The sequence below is a fragment of the Eschscholzia californica genome, unplaced genomic scaffold (assembly GCF_041429995.1).
Source record: "Eschscholzia californica isolate CP2 unplaced genomic scaffold, dmEscCali1.0.p SCAF_6, whole genome shotgun sequence".
Lineage (NCBI taxonomy): Eukaryota > Viridiplantae > Streptophyta > Magnoliopsida > Ranunculales > Papaveraceae > Eschscholzia > Eschscholzia californica.
The window spans coordinates 41,440,103-41,459,153 of record NW_028238483.1 but is presented as its reverse complement, the minus strand read 5'-3'; the positions used below and the strand labels follow the sequence as shown (position 1 = coordinate 41,459,153).

Genomic DNA, 19,051 nt, shown 5'->3' with positions numbered 1-19,051 from the left:
TCATAATGGTCAGTGTCCGACCGGCCCGAAAGAATTGGCGGACGGTCACGGTCAAAATTCTATGTCGAAGGACCGACCGCTAACCGACCGGTACGAGTGACCGAATAGGTTGACCGACTAAACTGTCCTCATTTTTAGAAGTTGACCGTTGAATTTTATAGACATGAATATATGATGATCGTTGGCTACAGTTATATAGTCCTCTGGAAGACTAAACATTAGTGCATGGCTTAATTATATCTTGTTGATCAACTGTGTTTTTTCTTTTTTATATTTACTTTTTGATTTCTTGGTTAAACATCTTCATTTGTAAGTAATTTTATTTGTGGTGATAAAAATAAAGTCCTGAATTAAGTAAATTTATTGGAAAGTCCGGACCAAGACCGTCCGGTGTTCGACTGGACCGGTAAAATAAACGGTCTTGGACGGTCAATGGACAAAGAATTTTTTAGAGTGACCGTCCGAGTCCGCCCGAGTAAATAGGTGGTCACCAATAGTTTATGTCCGAGTGGACCGGTTCGATGAAGTTAGAGTCCGGTACCGACCGGTCCGGACCGATTCCCACCCCTACCTAAGATGACCAGCTCCCGAAATAGCTTTCTAAATCACTTTCCCGTCCATATTACCATCAAATATTAATTTTAATGAGAAGAAGTTAAAACAATAAAGAAAATGAAAAATTAATTAGGGAGTAAAAAAGAATTACTATTGAGAATAGTAGGAATATAAAGAACTTTTTTTTTATGTTTGACCGTAATTAGACGGAAATTGGTCAAGTAGTCATTCTGGAAGTTGGTGATATGTAGGGGGTTCATTTGGTGAATTTCCATCCTTATGGGGTCAAAGTGGAATTAAGCTAGATGTTTATCCGTTTTTGATTACTTCGTTTTCGTTTTCCTAATTGTGTATTTATAAAGAGCTTCCCCCTTTGTGCATAAAGAAAATTCCTTTCTTCATTTTCCTTCATCTTTCTCTCTCTCTCTTTACTTTCTCTCTCTAGATTCTGAATTTGTTCAAACGAATGGCAGCTGGAGTAGAATTGACGGAATCCGGTAAAACTACCGGAATTGTTATGGATTTTCCGGCTAATTTATCTTCATCATCTTCTGGTTCACCTTCTTCTTCATCATCATCACCAGTCAAGATACCTAGAAGGGTTAGACAGAGGTTAATTGAAAGTAAGAGTCCTTCGATCACAACGGTTGAAGAAATTGAAACTAAACTCAAAGAAGCCGATCTTCGTCGACAAGTAGGTCTTTATATCCTCTTACTTTCTTTCCCCTTTTGTTTATCTTCTATTATGGTTTCATGGCTTCTCTTTTATCCTCTTGTTATTCTCCTTCATCAAAATTTCCCTAAATTTTTGGTTAGTCAGGTAAATTTTAGGTTTTTATTCTTCTTGAAGTTTCTTCATCTGTTTAAAAGTAAACGTTACTTTTCTTAATCTAATTACTTACTTTGCTTAATCTGATTAAAAGTTTATTTTTACTTTTTTTTTTTAATCTAATTAGAAGTATATCTTACTATTCTTCTTCTATTTGATCGTCTTTTCTACACTGATAAAACTATCTTTTCAGAGCTAAAGCTAATTTGTATTAAAGATTGAAGCTTTTTTTTATTTAACTGGATTCAAATTCTTTTCTGAGGTATATATATGTTTATTTGGGTTGATCAATTAACTGTTTGTTTCTTTATTTTACGTTGGGAATTTGCAGCAATTTCATGATTGGTTATCAAGCAAGGCTCGACCAAAACCAAGAAGTCCTTCATGGTCTTCATCTCAAGAGGATGATCTTGCTCAAAAACTTGAAGCAAAGCTCCAAGCTGCCGAGCAGAAAAGGTGAAATTTTTTTACTAATTTGGGTTGTCAAATTTCATTTTACAACTTTTTCTTGAAAGTAATATAAATTATTTTTACTCAGCTTATCAAGTAAATTTGAGCTGGTCATTCAAGACTTCATGAGTCTTGTCAAGCTCGCTTTGGTTGAGTGGCAACATGTTTGTCCTCTCCCTTCACTGGGCAGAGACTAGATTCGAATCTTGTCAAGAAAGACTTCATCGTAGAGGTGCCTTTCTTTCTCTCCATAGGGAGCTTCTTCTCTCCACAGGGAGAGATTCGGGTTCGAATCTTATAATAGATATTTCACTTGTTTGTTCTTCTTATATGTCTTGTCATATACTTACTATCGTGGCCCCTCAGAACAAGAGAGTCAGAATTCAATTGAAGACATCTTTAAGTGAAGGCTTAAATTGGCCTAGTTTGTGTATCCTAATATGCTTTTTTTTCGTAAATTTGAAGAACTTCTTTTGCTGATATCTGTTATTTTTCTCGTCCTGTTTCCTAATTGACCTTGGGCATACAGGTTGAGTATTTTAGCTAAGGCTCAAAAGCGTTTAGCTAGGTTGGATGAGCTGCGGCAGGCAGCTAAAACTGGGGTAGAACTTCGTTATGAAAAGAAACGGGAGAAGCTAGGAACAGTTGTTGAATCCCGAGTTCAGCAAGCAGAGGCAAATCGGATGCTTCTTCTCAAGGCTAATAAGCAGAGAAGAGCTGCAGCAAAAGAGAGAAGAGCTCAGTCACTGTTGCAGAGGACAGTCCAAGAGAGCAAGTATAAAGAGTGTGTACGGGCGTCAATTTCCCAAAAACGTGCAGCTGCCGAAAAAAAGCGGCTGGGATTGTTGGAAGCAGAGAAGAAGCGGACGCATGCAAGATTAATGCAAGTGAAACGTGCGGCTAAGTTTGTCAATTACCAGCGAGAAATAGAGAGAAAGAGAATTAAGGATCAGTTGGAGGATCGACTACAAAGGGTATTTGTTTAATCAGTATGTATTCTTTTTCTTTTTTTTTCTTTTCTGGAGATCCGTCTTATGCTTTCTCGTTGTTTTCTGGAGTAGGCAAAGAGCCAAAGAGCAGAATACTTGAGGCAGAGAGGTAGTCTCCATAGTTCTGTTCGTTCTAATTGGTATGAGATGCACAAGCAAGGAGACTTTCTTTCAAGAAAATTGGCGAGGTATTGCGGCTCAACTACTATTTTCTACTACAACAGCTAAATTTTTATTCTTTTCAATATCTATGAGTTTGGGGAGCTACCGGCCTTCTAATGGTATTTGCAGCTCTAGCGTAATTAAACCTGTAAATGATGCTATTTATGGATGTTGTCTCAATAGAAAGAAACAATTAAATCTCCTTTGTTCTTCTTTGTTGAACTTTTTCATAAATCTTCTGAGTTTTTAACATTTGGTCCTTCAAACCACTCAATGAGCAGGTGTTGGAGACACTTTGTGAGTACGAGAAGAACTACTCATGCTTTAGTTAAAGCCTATGATGCCTTGGACATAAACGAACAATCGGTGCAAACGATGCCATTTGAGCAGCTTGCACTCCGGATTGAATCTTCTGCCACCATTCAAACTGTGAAAGATCTAGTTGATCGACTTGAGACCAGGTTGACACTCTCACATTCTGAGATTGCTCTTAGTAGTATATCAAAGTTGGATAATATTGATCACCTGCTTAAACGTCTGAGCTCACCAAAGAAAAGGGGTAGGCCCTCTAACAATGTGAGAAAAGGAGGGGCCAAAAAAGTAGGGTCCAGTAGAGAAGTAGCTCAAAATCCTGCCAAGTTGTCAAGATATCCCGTGAGAGTCGTGCTCTGTGCTTATATGATATTGGGTCATCCAGATGCAGTTTTCAGTGGAAATGGGGAGCGTGAGATTTCTCTTACTGAGTCTGCAACAAATTTTATTCGGGAGTTTGAAATGTTGATAAAGGTAGTGCTAGATGGTCCTGTAGAGAGTGGAACGAAGTCACCAGTTAGGCGGACGATCAGATCCCAGTTGAAAGCCTTTGACGCAGCATGGTGCTCATACCTTTATCGGTTTGTCGTTTGGAAAGTCAAGGATGCGCGGTCACTTGAGGAGGATCTGGTGAGAGCAGCTTGTCAACTTGAGCTCTCTATGATGCAGAAGTGCAAGGTAAATCCAGAAGGGAGTGATGGTGCTCTTTCTCATGATATGAAGGCTATTCAAAATCAGGTTCGTACTTAACTTGCTTCGACTAAGTTCTAAGGAACAGTCTTTATAAAGTAAATTTACAATTTTAGAAGCATCTTTTTGTAGTATTTTGCATCTCATTGTTGAGGGTTTAGCTCACATCTTTCATGGTACCAGGTCTCGGAGGATCATAGGCTTTTGAGGGATAAGGTGCACCATCTGAGTGGTGATGCTGGGATTGACCGTATGGAATCTGCTCTCTCAGATACTCGCTCTAGGTTCTTCCAAGCGAAGGAAAATGGGAATCCAATTGATTCGCCAGTTGCTCATATCTTCTCTCCTACTCTTCCTGGTTCCCCGGCTACAGTTCAACCCTCTTCAATGTCAGATGAAGGTAGAAGTTCACTTGATGGTGGTCAGAAGCCTAGCCACGTCCGCTCATTATTTAAAGATGCTTCATCCCCATCTAAGGCCAATGTCCCATCAACTTCAGATGAAAATTTGGCAAGAGAGAATGAAATGCTTGTTAATGAAATAGTTCATGGGAACCACCATGCTCTTGCTGACAGCTTTGAACTTGGCGGTGGTGTTCAAAATGGCGTTAAGGTTAGTTTAGCTGTGTACTTTACGTGCCTTACACTACATCCTAAACTTTCATAGTCTCATACAAATATCTCTTTTACGCAGGCGAAAGTAAGAGAGACATTAGAGAATGCCTTCTGGGATGGAATTGCAGAAGCCATGCAACAGAGTGAGCCCGAATATGGACGCTTAGTTGAACTCGTGAAGGAGGTGAGGGACGACCTTTGCGAAATGGCTCCTCAAAGCTGGAGACTGGAGATTCACGAGGCTATTGATATCGATATTCTGTCTCAAGTAATTGCACTCTTAACTAAAAAATAGTTTGCATCCTTATGTTCTCCCTATATGTATGATGTTATTAATATTTTTTTTCTTTTACTTCAAAGGTGTTAATGTCAGGAAACCATGACATGAATTATCTTGGAAAAATTCTGGAGTTTGCGTTGGTTACTCTACAGAAGCTTTCTGCTCCTGCTACTGAGGGTGAAATGAAGGTGACCCACGAAAAACTCCTGAAAGAGCTAAGTGAGGTAGCTAGATCCAAGGACGAATCAAGTGTTTCATTCCTTAATGCTACTATTAAGGGTCTGCGCTTTGTTCTAGAACAGATTCAGGTAAAAAGAAACATTTAATTGCAGAAACTAATTCATGAACATATTACTTCAGAGAGCTGATATTGTAGTTTTACTTTTGATGATCTAACAGGCACTTAAGCGAGAAATTAGCAAAGCACGAATCAAAATAATGGAACCACTCATCAAAGGACCAGCTGGTTTAGAGTATCTTGCAAAAACCTTTGCTAGCCGTTATGGGCCTCCATCAGATGCCTCAATCTCTCTACCACTAACAATTCAATGGCTTGCATCAGTCCGAGGTAGTGCGGAAGAGGAGTGGCAAGAACACAAGAATTCTCTTTCTGCTTTGGTGACAAGTGCTGATAATTCTTCTCAGGGTCTTCCTCCTTCCACCTCTCTTCGAACTGGAAGCAGCTTGGTTGAGTCCAAACAGTTTCAGATGGCTACTTTCACTCCAAATTCTACTACAGGTTTGCATCTGATGTCCTATCTTATTCGATTTGTCTATTCTTTTTCAGTTAATTGAATTAATTAATATCGGGTCCTATTCTTTAGTACAATTTTTCTCATCTGTTAATCTGGATCAGGTGGACAACCAGAATGCAAGGGAGAAAAGATTGATAAGTTGGCGAGACTTGGTTTGTTGAAGTTGGTCAGTGGGATAGAAGGGATAACCGAGGAAATTCTACCTGAAACCCTTAAACTCAATTTCTTAAGGCTGAGGTCTATCCAATCTCAAATTCAGAAGATCATCGTCATCTCTACCAGGTAAATTGATAAGAATTGTACTTCTATTCATCGCGTGTCTGTTGAATCTTAATATTGTGTCATCTCATCACCACACATCGCTAATTGCTTTTGAGTTCGACTTGTACAACTTTAACAGTTTTCACATGATTAATAACAGTAATGTGAAATGTGCAGCTTGTTGGTTCTCCGGCAAACACTTGTCAGCAACAACTCATCTAGGACCCCATCAGTCATGGATGACGTAATAACCGACGCTTTCAAAGCACTAGTTGAGCTCTTGGACTCAGTTGAAGATGTGGGTGTTGCAGAAATTGTCGGAAAACTTTACGTATCTGCTGAGAACAATAAAGAAGCCCTAGCCCTAGACCTCGATAAAATCAAAGCAAGTAAAGAAGTAATGGCGAACATGTTATTGAAGAGCTTAAGAAGCGGAGATCCCGTGTTCGAGAGGGTATCTCGATCCGTTTACTTGGCAGTCAGAGCGGTAGTTCTCGGTGGAACTGGGGAGACGGCTGGGGGAAAGAAGTTGGCGGAGGCATCTCTGCGGCGAGTTGGTGGTGCAGCTCTGATAAAAAAGGTGGTGGAAGCTGGGGAGGTTTTGATTATTGTGGGGAAAGTTTCAGGTAGTGTTCACGGGCCTTGGTATGATGAATTGATGAAGAATTGAATAGAAAAGATTTCAGATATCCAGTGTTTGTACAGGTAAATAAGTTATCAGTTTACGCGATATTATGATTTGTGTAGAGGCAGCATAAAATAGTGTATAAATTTGTATCTAAACCCATAATAAATACTCTACTTTGATGTTTGTAAAGTTTTTTTTTTTGTTGAACATGATGTTTGTAAAGTTGATATTCAAAACTGATAACTATGTTTGGGCCACCACTGCTTTGGGAAGAAAATTTTTAGGTACACAATTTTGGGCATTTTCCTTCTGTTTTCTGAGTAGTCCTTCATCATTTCTTCTCTATGTAGGGAAGTGTCAAAAGAAATATGTTGGTTTTATGTCTCTACCCGGAAGGTTGGTTAGACTATTTCTCTCCTCTCTCTTGACTCAAAAGTTGTTCCCCTTTCTTTGACTCAAAACCTATGGTTTCATTTGGATATCTGTTTTAGAATTCCATGGTTCAACCATGAGAGATTTAACAAAGAGAGATAGAGAGAGACGGTGGGGTGGCCAGAGGCGGCTGCTAAGATGGGAGGAGGTGAGGAAGAAAAAATTATGGGGAGAATTACTGAAACTCCCGCCTTTTCATAATACACATTAATGAAACCCCCAGTTTTAATTAATAAGAGTTAATTCCTATATGGCCCCCTACTTTGTGACCAGCTTCCTTTATGGCCCCCTTTTTTTCGTAAATTCAAATATGACCCCCTATTTTCAAGTAAATGTCATTACTACCCTTCTTAATTTTAAATTTAAAATATTTAAAAAACATTATTTCCACCTCACCCCTCTCTCTCTCTCCACCTCATCTCTCTCTCCAATTCACCCATCTCTCTCTCTCCAATTCACCTCTCTATCTTTCCAACTCACCTCTCTCTCTTCCAAGTCACCTCTCTCTCTTCCAAGTCACCTCTCTCTCTTCCAAGTCACCTCTCTCTCTCCCTCCAACTCACCTCTATCTTCTCCGATTAGGTCGCCGGCCGGAAAATTTTCCGGCCGGCGACCATTAAAAAAAAAAAAAACTTTTTTTTTTCACTCTCTCTCTCTAGAAACTCCGGCGAAGGGGTTTCCCTTCGCCGGAGTCCCGGTCTGTTGAAGAACAGACCGGAACTGGTCTGTTCTTCAACAGACCGATCTGGCCTGTTGAAGACCGGATCTGTTGAAGAACAGACCGGACTGGTCTGTTCTTCAACAAACCACTTCCGGTCTGTTCTTCAACAGGCCAGATCTGGTCTGTTGAAGAACAGACCAGTTCCGGTCTGTTCTTCAACAGACCGGAACTCCGGCGAAGGGAAACCCCTTCGCCGGAGTTTCTAGAGAGAGAGAGTGAAAAAAAAAATTTTTTTTTTTTTTTTAATGGTCGCCGGCCGGAATATTTTCCGGCCGGCGACCTAATCGGAGAAGATAGAGGTGAGGTGGAGAGAGAGAAGTGAGGTGGAGAGAGAGAAGTGAGGTGGAGAGAGAGAGAGAGGTGAGGTGGAGAAGCTATTTTGCTTTCCCCTAAATAAAATTGTCAAACAAATTTGACCAATTTTTGACCAAGTCTTCACACCCCGGAAACTTTTTAGCTTTCCCCAAAGCGCTTCCCTTCTTCTATATGGAGAAGAATAGCGAATAAATCGAACGAGCATCTAAACCATTTTAAAAGAAAACATAATTGATGAAGTACATCATATTGAATTGCAGCAAAAATAGTACATCATATTTAAATAAATGTATGAGATTGATTCAACTAGTCAAAAAAGTCGTTAAATACTTGTATATTGAAAAAAAAATGTACTAATTGAAATCTCCCAAGCCATAGTATAATATTTAAAGTATTTTCAATGTTCAAATTGGACTTGCACATGTATAAAGGTAAATCGTTCTCCACATGACCTAACAAAAATGAACATGTTATAGCACCAAACATCATACGTGTTATTTGAGGTGATATTAGTCCTACTTGGACCCATATATGTCTTGAACCGAGGATAGGTTTGTTATGGAAATAGGATGTGTCTATCCATTTTAAGTATATTTTCCTTTCCAAATAAACAACAAAAATCAGAGTGGCGCAGCGGAAGCGTGGTGGGCCCATAACCCACAGGTCCCAGGATCGAAACCTGGCTCTGATAAGTTTTCATTATTTTCCACTGATTTTAATAAGCTGCATATCTAAACCTTTAGTACCACATCGTCGAACTAGAATCTGTCTCTCCTCATTATAAAGTCACGGATAGCAATTAATGGTTCGACCTTACTTGAACAGGATCTGTTCTATAGGAAGGATACATCTGTATCCTTGATTTCTAAGGAGACAGCAACCTAAGTCTGGTCGATGAATCATGACCGTCCGATCGGAGCGTGATTAATAGTTGAGATCTGAGCTATCAGCATCTCAACCGTAGATGATCGTTCTCAGCTCATCTTCGGATGGTTGAGATGGTCGGTCGGTTGTCTGACAGACTTCCCCAAAATCTTTTTGTTATGCACTAACTTTTCATAGTGGATGTAAACGAAGTGTAAGAAAACTATGGCGGGAGTTGGAACTTTTCCCTCCACAAATTATCATATCTTCTCTTATAATCCAAAAAATATTATCTTTTCAGTGGAATTCAAGTTTTCAGTTACCGTTATGATGAACTCTAAGATCTTGAATCTAAATTTCTCATCACCTCCTCCTCTTCAAATCTCTAACCCTAACCCTAAATCCTCTCTCACAAACAAATCTTCATTTTTCTCTTCTTCATTTCAATCTAATTTCCCTCAATTTTGTACAATTTTCCGAAGAAATAGTCGAACAAGTTCTAGTACTAATCTTCATTGTGTTTCTTCATCAGATTCATTTTCTTCTTCTTCTTCTGAATTTCCACTTCTTCCATTTGGAGCAGATGAGGTTTGATCTTCTCGGCTTCCTCCTCTACTTCATTGTTCCTTTTAATTTCTTTGCTTCAGCTTGATGTAGTAGAAATAGTTATTATTTGAACAATCTCATAAATGTAGATTGATTTGTAAAGAGGTGGTAAATTTTCACGTGTAGAAATCAACATATCTGGAGTGATCTTTTACTATTAGGTTTTGATTCGTTCGAAAATTGTAAGGTGATGGAAACCTAGATTTCTTAGGAGTAGTTGATTATGGAACATTACTACATTACTAACCCTAGACTTAGGCATAAGCTTTTATTTTCCTATTTGATTAAATACTTTGTGATGGATGATAATGTGATCTTTCACTTTTCATGTTAGAAGGACTAATATTTTTCTTTTGTTTGTTCATATAATCCCTTGAAGGAGTTGAATTTATGTATGAAAACAGGTTCTTGTTCCTACAGAAAGTAAGACACTTCATTTGTATGAGGCACGATATCTCGCATTGCTGGAAAAGGTGCTGCTTTTATTTTCTCTTATCCACCTTCGTATATGATTTTATAATTAGATTTAGCAGAGAATAATATTTCCTTCTTAAAAGACAAAATGATTTTTTGTTTCCTTGGTAAGATACTCAAGTAGTGAAAAATTCTCAGCACGATTCGACTGTGATTTTCTCGGAAGCTAATTGTACTCTAAGCTAATTGGTCATGTATTCTGCTGGAGTATTTTTCTATGCTAATTAGTCATGTTAAATCTACTTGGTTTCAGTCATTGGATAGAAAGAAGAAGCTTTTCGTGCATTTTGTGTTAGATCCAATCATTACTAGTGGATCATCAGCTGGAGCATCCTTTGCAGCTCGATATGGTTGTTTAGTTCTCATTGAGAATGTAAGCTTATTTGTAATACTTTTTTTTTTCGCAATTTTTGTAATTGTTACATTTGAAGCATTATCCAATTAACCTGTTTTTCTAATGTTTTAGGTTGAACGTTTGGAAGTTGGAGCATTAGTTTCTATAAGGGGCATTGGCCGTGTCAAGATTGTGAATTTTGTCCAAGTGAGTTGTTAATGAATAAGTTGGTTTGGAATGTCGTTTTTGAATTGAAATTTAAGTAATAGTTTAGGTTGCTATTCTTTTCGTAATACCTTCTTTAAGAATAGTCTTCTTTTATACTTCACAGCTGTTATCCTTTAGCAAAATGGCAATCCTCTTTGTTGACATGTTATTCTAGTCTAGGCAGAAAGTGGAGAGATATGCCTGATGAACAATCTGTGTTTGCTATTGTCTTAACTTGTATATAGAATTCTTGTTTCGTCAGGCAGACCCATACTTAATTGGCGCCGTCATCCCATTGCGAGATAATGTTCCTGACAACTTAAGCAAAATAAGCTCTGAAGTCGCAAAGCTTAAGGAATCACTTTATCAGTTGAATAGCTTACAGATAAAGTTAAAGGTATGCATCCGACGTTCATTGAAACAACTCTTTTGACCTCAATCTAGTATTTCCACAGTTATTTTCGGAATTAAATCTTGTGAAACTAGTTTTATAGGATTGAAAGCCTTGTCGTTGAATTATAAGGTTATTTGGCCATTACTACTAACCAAACAAAAGAAAATTGTCTGAAGTGTAACTCCATAGTTAATTTTCTCATACTGTCTTTCAGAGCGGTTGAAAAAAGTATTAGACTTGAGTTCCTAGGTCGATAATGCTTGTTTAATCCGAGAAACACATTGAAAAAAGGAGTAATTTTCTCATACTGTCTTTCCGTTACTTGTAATGTATGACACAGATCTATATTTTGTGTCTTATACTATCAGGCATCGAAGTATGAACCATTGCAGACTCATATTTCTAATTCTCTAAGATGGGCAGAGAGAGAACCAACGATAGACTGTGACGAATTTTTCTTTCCATCTTTAGCTGAGCGTTTATCCTTCGCAGGGCTACAACGTGTTTCAGGTTATTTTTCTTATCCTCTCTACCTCTTTTGTCTAGCATCTTAGCACCTAATGATATAAATCTCCATGTCTTCTAATGTTTAGGTATTTGATATTGATGCGAGTTGTAGGACATGAACACCTTTAGAAAACCGAATTACACACACACACACACACACACACACACACACACACACACACCCACACACACACACACACACACACATATCCTATCGTTGTCTGACAATTTTGGCACAAGCCTCTTATCTTAACCTCTCCAACATAGTATTTTTGAGGTTCTATCATTTCTATTGCATATTTGCACAAACTAAATCCATACTTGAATTGCCTTTGATTTGGCACACTATCAACTGAAAAATGTTAAATTATATCCTTGTTTGAACTTGAGCAGGATCAACCGAATGGGAATTGCAGGCGTTACAGAAGGAGAAACTAAAAGCAATGGAGATAAAAGAAACATCGGAAAGACTTGAGAAAACAACAGAGTTTGTTAAGAAAAACATTTCCATGGTTGCAGCCAAACTTGCTATTCAGTCATTGGAAGTGCAGTAATCCCATGTAAGAACTCATCATTAACATTATGGAAATGAAAAAGTAACAATGCTATCCTCACCATGATTGTATTGCTAGAACCTCACTTAATTCACATTAACTTTAGCTTTTTCGATCAAACTAAACTAAACTGACTAACACGAGAAAAACATTTTCTGTCAACCTAGTTCTCCGACTCATTATTTCTGGCTCTGAAATTGGTGCACATGGGGGCCAGATCGGTTCCCCGATGGCAAATGTCTTCCAGTCCTTGCAAAAGCAATCGGGAGGATTGGAAATGCTGCAGCTACAAGACTTACAATATTTAGGGCAATAAGGCTTGGTATGGAAACACATACAATCAGTAGAGAATGTAGAATCTAGGGTTTCGACAGAAAGAAGAGAAGAAGAGATGAGGGCAAAAGTGATTAGGGCAAATGAAAAGAGAGCTTTTATATGGTCAGCAGAAGTCGTGTCTGGTCCAAGCTTGACCGTCAACAAAGTCTAGTCTGGTCCAAGCTCCAGTCAAGCAAGTCAACTCAAGCAACCTCTGACTAAGTCAATAACTATTGACTTAACTCCTAAAGGCACCTACATGAGAATTCAAGAATAGAAGTTAGAAAAACAGTTTTAGTTGTTAAGTTTTCTGTTAGCTAGATTTCTGTTAATTGTTAGTTACATAACTGTTTTTCCTTTCTACTCTATAAAAGAGAAATGTAAAAACTAAATCAAACAATTGAAATAAAACAGAGAAGGGAGAAGTTTCTTACATGGTATCAGTTAGGTTAAGCAAATCGATCCACTGCTAGGGTTTTCTTCTCTCCATCTCAAGAACATTCAATCCAAAATCTCGCAAAATGAGACAATTCATGATCCAAATCCAGTTAAAATAGATCAAAATCAAACAACAAAGATCAAAATCAAGAAGATAAATCAACAAGTTGTAAGTGATTAGATTCACTTACTGTTTTTTCAGACTATTTTCCATCTTTTCTCCTGGTTCTTTACTCATCTCTTTATTCTCAAATCATGGCATCCTCTAATCAAGGTAATCTTCCTCCCATATCTTCTGTTACTAGTTTTATCACAGAGAAACTAGATGATAGTAATTTTTTAATGTGGAAGGATCAAGTAGAGACTCTACTTGGAACATATGATCTGTTAGGGTTTGTAAATGGTACAATAGAAGAACCACCACAACTTAGAATATTTCATGGTGTAGAACAAGTTAACCCAGATTTTCAATCTTGGAGATCAAAAGAAGGGTTTGTTAGGTCTTACCTCAAAAGTACTCTATCAAAATCTGTCTACTTAGATACTTATGGTCTAAAAACAGCAAAAGAAATTTGGGATTACCTTGATATTACTAACAATGAGGGCTTAGAATCAAAAAAGGATCAACTCGGGAGAAAACTACAAACAATTAAGAAGGGAAGTGCCACAATTGCTGAATATCTAAGAGAATTGAAACTTATAGCTGATTCTCTTATTTCTGTTCATGACAAAATCAATGAATCTGAACTTGTCAGAATAGCTATTCATGGTTTAAGTTCAGAATATGATCAATTTGTTATTGCTATAAGGGCTAACAATGAGCAATTGTCATTAGCTCACTTAAAGTCTAGGCTAATACAACATGAGCAATGGTTACTTCAAAAAGAATCAGATCAAGAGGCTTATTATGTCAAAAGACTTCAGCCAAGACAACATCAAAGATATGCAAATAAACCTTCTCCAACCTACTATAAAAATCAAGTTTATAATAAGAGAGATGGGTCTCCTCCAAAAGGAAATTTTTCCACAAACAGCCAATTGAAAGGTCAAAAGGCTGAAGATTTTGACTTCTCTTCAGTTCCATGTGGTTTATGTAAGAGGTGGGGTCATACTCCTAATGTTTGTTATTTCAGATACAAACCAAACAGGAACTATCCTACTTATCATACTGAAGCAAATTGCCCACAAAGTGATATTGATAAAAATCAGCAAGATGGAAATGCAGATACAGAGTCTTATCCCTATGAAGAAGAGGGAATGCTAGAATGTAATAATGCTGTTCTATTTCCTTATGAAAGCAGTGATGATTGTGATGAATTTCAAGAGTGTCATACTGCCACTGTTATAACAAATACAAGTGATGAAATATATTATGATTGTGTCTCAGATCAGGAACAATGCTTTGTGTCTACAGATGCTTTAACTTCATCAAATAAAGATAAGTCTTGGCTAGCTGACACAGGAGCCAGCAGCCATATGACTCACAGTGAGGATAATCTTACTTTGATTCAACCCTATAATGGGTCTGATGCAGTTATGGTGGGAAGTGGAAAATTTCTACCTATTTCAAGTACTGGTATGTCAAAACTATCCACCTCAACTCATGACTTTGAGCTAAACAAGGTCTTATGTGTACCACATTTGAAAAGGAATTTACTGTCCATTTCCAAATTCACAAAGGATAATTCATGCTCAGTGGAATTTCTTCCTTGGGGTTATAATATAAAGGATATTCACTCCAATAAAATCCTAGCAGAAGGGCCTGTCAAGAACAACTTATATCCTATTGAAGTACACCATACTATCTTACAACATAGGTTAAATCATGCATACTTATCTCAAACAGCATCTACTTTTGATATATGGCATGCTAGATTGGGTCATACAAACAGTGCTGTGCTTAAACAACTACATGATGAGAATAAAATTGCACTATCAACAAAGATTGAGAAAAAGTTTTGTAAATCTTGTGAATTGGGTAAAAGCAAGTGTCTCCCTTTTGACAACTCTTCAACTACTACAAATACCCCATTATACTTGGTTCATTGTGACATTTGGGGACCAGCCCCTGTTTCTACTCCTAATGGTGCAAGATATTACATACTTTTTCTAGATGATTTCAGCAAGTACAGCTGGATTTATGCCATGAAGCTAAGGTCTGATAGTATAAAATGCTTCAGTCATTTCAAAGCAACAAATGAAAATCTTCTAAAAGAGAAAATTGTATACTTCCAGTCAGATGGTGCTCCAGAACTAAAAAAAGGTGAATTCAGGGCCTTTTTAGACAAAAGTGGGATTCTGTTCAGGTGTTCATGTCCTTATACTCCTCAACAAAATGGCAAAGCAGAAAGAAAGCATAGACATATTACAGAATTAGGTAACACACTATCTTTTCATTGCTCTTTACCAAAGTCTCTATGGTTTGATGCTTTTAGTACTGCTGTTTATATTATAAACAGACTACCCACAAAAACTTTACAAGGCACAACACCATTTGAAACCTTATTCCATCACAATCCAGACTACTCTTCTTTAAAAATCTTTGGATGTGCTTGTTATCCACATCTTGGGGAACTCAGAAAGGATAAACTTAGTCCCAAAAGTGTTCAATGTGTGTTTATAGGCTATAGTAATGAACACAAGGGTTACAGATGCTATGATCCTCTTACAAAGAGACTTTATATGTCTAGACATGTCATTTTTGAGGAAGACAATTTTCCTTTTGTCAACCTCACTTCTAGACTGTCTAGTGGTGATCAGAATTCACAGCCACACATTTCACTACCTTTACCCCCTGTTGATCCTTTTCCAGACAGTCCAACTGAATTAGGGACACCTAGTGTAAACACTAGTACACCAACTAATTCAGTATCAAGGCTTTTGGCTAGTGATGAGGGCATTGCTAATGTTTCCACTAGTACACCAGCTACATCACTAGGAACATCTCATCCTCCACCATCTAGTCAAATCACAACAAGGGGTAGGAATGGTATTATCAAACCTAAAAATCTTCCCAAAGATTTTGTGGCCCATTATTCATCACCTCACACTTTAGATGTAGCTTATCTGACTATATTAGAACTACCCTCTGAACCAAAAACATACAAGGAAGCAGCTAAGCATACTGCTTGGGTTCAGGCAATGCAAGAAGAATATCAGGCTCTAATTGATAATGAAACATGGTCCTTAGTTCCTTATAACAGGAACATGAATGTTCTTGGCTGCAAATGGGTATTCAAATTGAAACAGAAGAGTGATGGCACAATTGAAAGGTATAAAGCTAGACTTGTTGCCAAAGGTTTTCATCAACAAGAAGGCATTGATTATGATGAAACTTTTAGCCCAGTTGTTAAGGCAAATACCATAAGATTGGTTCTGACTATAGCAATCACAAAAGAATGGCATATTAAACAGCTTGATGTATCAAATGCCTTTTTACATGGGGTATTAGATGAAGATGTATATATGATTCAACCCCCTGGGTTTATAAAATCAGGCACAGATACTATGGTTTGTCATCTGCACAAAGCTCTTTATGGTCTTAAGCAGGCACTAAGGGCCTGGTTTAACAAATTTGCAACTTTTCTTCTATCATATGGTTTTCAGAAGAGTAAATCAGACCACTCCATGTTTGTTTATCATCAGCAAACATCCACAATGATATTACTTCTATATGTGGATGATATAATTCTAACAGGCAACTCAGTATCAGATATTTCAATCCTCATCAAAGACTTGAGCAACAATTTCAAGATGAAGGACTTAGGCCCCCTATCATACTTTCTGGGTATAGAGGTTACTCATCATCATGGTAAGATATTACTTACTCAGAATAAATATACTTTGGAACTATTACAGAGATCAAATCTATTAGATTCAAAGCCATCAAAGTTACCTGTTAGCAGTGGCAAAAGAGTCTCTCTCACAGAAGGGGATGAACTCCCAAATCCAACAGAATATAGAAGCCTTGTTGGGGCTCTCCAATATATTACTCTTACTCGCCCAGATGTTTCATTTGCCGTCAATTATACAGCCCAATTCATGCATAAACCAACAACAGTTCATTTAGTAGTGGTTAAAAAGATCCTCAGATATCTTAAGGGTTCAATGGGTTCAGGAATCACTCTGTCTGCTGGTGACCTAACCACCCTGACAGCTTATTCAGACTCGGATTGGGCTGGATGCCTTGATTCGAGAAAGTCGACAGGAGGCTACTGTATTTTCTTAGGGTCAAGTCTCATCTCATGGAGTTCGAAGAAGCAAGCCACAGTGGCTAAATCTTCTACAGAGGCCGAATATAAATCATTATCAAACACAGCAACAGAGTTAGTATGGCTATCATACCTCATGGATGAACTGCGATTCCCACTCACTCGTCCCTTTCATCTCTTTTGTGATAATATCAGTGCTAAATACTTAGCATCAAACCCTATATTTCATGCGCGAACAAAGCACATCGAAGTAGACTTCCATTATGTTCGAGATCTGGTTTCAAATGGTTTGGTTTTGGTAAACCACATCTCCACCACAGAACAACTTGCAGATATATTCACAAAGGGTTTACCAGAAGATCTTTTTCAGAAATTTCGAGCCAAACTGATGATGTTTCATTCCTCCTCATCATCGGTTTGAGGGGGGCTGTAGAATCTAGGGTTTCGACAGAAAGAAGAGAAGAAGAGATGAGGGCAAAAGTGATTAGGGCAAATGAAAAGAGAGCTTTTATATGGTCAGCAGAAGTCGTGTCTGGTCCAAGCTTGACCGTCAACAAAGTCTAGTCTGGTCCAAGCTCCAGTCAAGCAAGTCAACTCAAGCAACCTCTGACTAAGTCAATAACTATTGACTTAACTCCTAAAGGCACCTACATGAGAATTCAAGAATAGAAGTTAGAAAAACAGTTTTAGTTGTTAAGTTTTCTGTTAGCTAGATTTCTGTTAATTGTTAGTTACATAACTGTTTTTCCTTTCTACTCTATAAAAGAGAAATGTAAAAACTAAATCAAACAATTGAAATAAAACAGAGAAGGGAGAAGTTTCTTACAGAGAAAATACGATTACAGGTGCCATTATCACAACATTCTATATCATCTGTATTCTTTTCAACTGTCCCACCTATAAAAAAGAAAAGGTTAAGATTATATACACTATAGAGAAATATATAATTTAACAAAAATGTTAGGGGGCCAAAAATCAAGGTTGTCCGTGTGCCGCCTCAAGCTTAGTATATAGTGGCCGCTTTTGACACCCTAGGTCCAAACCCACGGACACAACGGACACAGGTCGAGGTTTTATTTTTGGCTAAGGCTCCTGTTGGGGTTGGTCGAGCTATTCAGAATTATGTGAATATGCATTCCTAAGTGTTAGGAATAAAGAAATAACCTTGGAAGTTGTCAGTTTCATCACTGCCAATGAAACCAAAGATGGAGGACAGGAGATGCTTGGCTTCTGCAATCTGAAGAGATGTAGCTGCTACCACCACTACAAACACCATTACCCAAGCTGCAACTACTCGTCCAAATCGTAATAGTAAATGTGAGCTTCCATCAGACTCGGTCAACAACAATAGATTATTACGACTAAGATGCACTTTACCCTCCGTTTGGTTACCTTATGATAAAGCTATACTGTATTTTTTGGAATGGGACAGTGGGGGTATGGATTAGGATTTGAAGGTTACGAATCCACCAGGGTGAGCTAACCTCAGAAACCTATTCTCAGTTCGAACTGCAGGCTACAATCGCATGCATAAAATCAGAATTACTAGTAACCGCAAGTCAGCTTTACGGCACTCAACCCCTCTACACACCTCCCGTCACACTGTGGGAGTTGCCTTTTTAAAAAATTCATAGAATTATAAGAACTATTCCTTTTGGACTAAATGATAAAAGAGTACCCACAGACGTGTACAAAATCTTTGTACAAGAATTTATGAAGAAATGATCCAATTGACGAAGATGCACAATGAAATCATATCCACAACATTTTGGATTTCTCAACAGATATAATATGTTTTTTTTTTTTTGTTGAACTAGATATAATATGTTTCTTTCTCATTACATAGTGATAATCATAAAGTGAATTACTCCCCATTCATGGGTAGAAGTAGGTCGCTATTATTTTAACAACAAAAAAAAGTACGTGGCTATTAAGTTAATACATTTACTCATTTCAAAATAATATGAGAGCGATACAACAGTAAATAGGGGTATAAATAGATTAAAAAAAAAGGTTGAATATTGAGAAAAGAAATTCCACAAAGTTAGTACAAGGGCTATACTTCCCGAAAGCATGAACGTTGAATTCTTTTTTCCTTTCGGCAAGGACGAGGAGATTAAATATAGCAATAAAAAGAATGTTTGGTATAAATAA

At 37.7% G+C, this 19,051-nt stretch overlaps 2 protein-coding genes and 2 non-coding genes across 5 annotated transcripts; all 4 read left to right on the top strand.

The window, feature by feature from the left end:
• Nucleotides 1–759: 759 nt before the first annotated feature.
• On the top strand, nt 760–6,814 carry LOC147535006 (uncharacterized). Its single transcript, XM_086647285.1, has 11 exons — nt 760–1,249; nt 1,716–1,840; nt 2,364–2,808; nt 2,896–3,011; nt 3,267–4,035; nt 4,171–4,599; nt 4,681–4,869; nt 4,962–5,189; nt 5,281–5,620; nt 5,738–5,918; nt 6,075–6,814. Exons 1-11 carry the CDS (start codon nt 1,022–1,024, stop codon nt 6,565–6,567), a joined length of 3,543 nt encoding a protein of 1,180 aa, XP_086503411.1. The 5' UTR covers nt 760–1,021; the 3' UTR covers nt 6,568–6,814.
• Nucleotides 6,815–8,612: 1,798 nt separating this feature from the next.
• On the top strand, nt 8,613–8,684 carry TRNAM-CAU (transfer RNA methionine (anticodon CAU)). Its single transcript has one exon. It is a non-coding gene; the product is annotated as a tRNA-Met (tRNA).
• A 116-nt stretch (nt 8,685–8,800) lies between these two features.
• Nucleotides 8,801–9,017, top strand: LOC147535004 (small nucleolar RNA U3). The gene has a single exon (XR_015228477.1). It is a non-coding gene; the product is annotated as a small nucleolar RNA U3 (small nucleolar RNA).
• Nucleotides 8,802–11,993, top strand: LOC147535003 (ATP-dependent protease La (LON) domain protein). 2 transcript variants are annotated; one of them, XM_086647095.1, is made up of 7 exons: nt 8,802–9,445; nt 9,868–9,936; nt 10,191–10,310; nt 10,404–10,478; nt 10,741–10,875; nt 11,241–11,382; nt 11,773–11,993. In XM_086647095.1, exons 1-7 carry the CDS (start codon nt 9,083–9,085, stop codon nt 11,931–11,933), a joined length of 1,065 nt encoding a protein of 354 aa, XP_086503221.1. In that variant the 5' UTR covers nt 8,802–9,082; the 3' UTR covers nt 11,934–11,993. The 2 variants fall into 2 exon arrangements, with proteins under 2 accessions (XP_086503221.1, XP_086503220.1); XM_086647094.1 differs by having other exon boundaries at nt 9,066–9,445; nt 10,185–10,310.
• The last annotated feature ends 7,058 nt before the right edge of the window (nt 11,994–19,051 follow it).

Bases quoted from the DNA above. Each gene is read 5' to 3' on its own strand.
- LOC147535006 (XM_086647285.1), top strand. From the start codon at position 1,022: ATGGCAGCTGGAGTAGAATTGACGGAATCCGGTAAAACTACCGGAATT. The intron at 2,809-2,895 runs GTATTTGTTTAA...TTTCTGGAGTAG, and splicing joins TGGAGGATCGACTACAAAGG to GCAAAGAGCCAAAGAGCAGA. The intron at 4,036-4,170 runs GTTCGTACTTAA...TCATGGTACCAG, and splicing joins TGAAGGCTATTCAAAATCAG to GTCTCGGAGGATCATAGGCT.
- LOC147535003 (XM_086647094.1), top strand. From the start codon at position 9,083: ATGGCGGGAGTTGGAACTTTTCCCTCCACAAATTATCATATCTTCTCT. The intron at 9,937-10,184 runs GTGCTGCTTTTA...AAATCTACTTGG, and splicing joins ATCTCGCATTGCTGGAAAAG to TTTCAGTCATTGGATAGAAA. The intron at 10,311-10,403 runs GTAAGCTTATTT...CTAATGTTTTAG, and splicing joins GTTTAGTTCTCATTGAGAAT to GTTGAACGTTTGGAAGTTGG.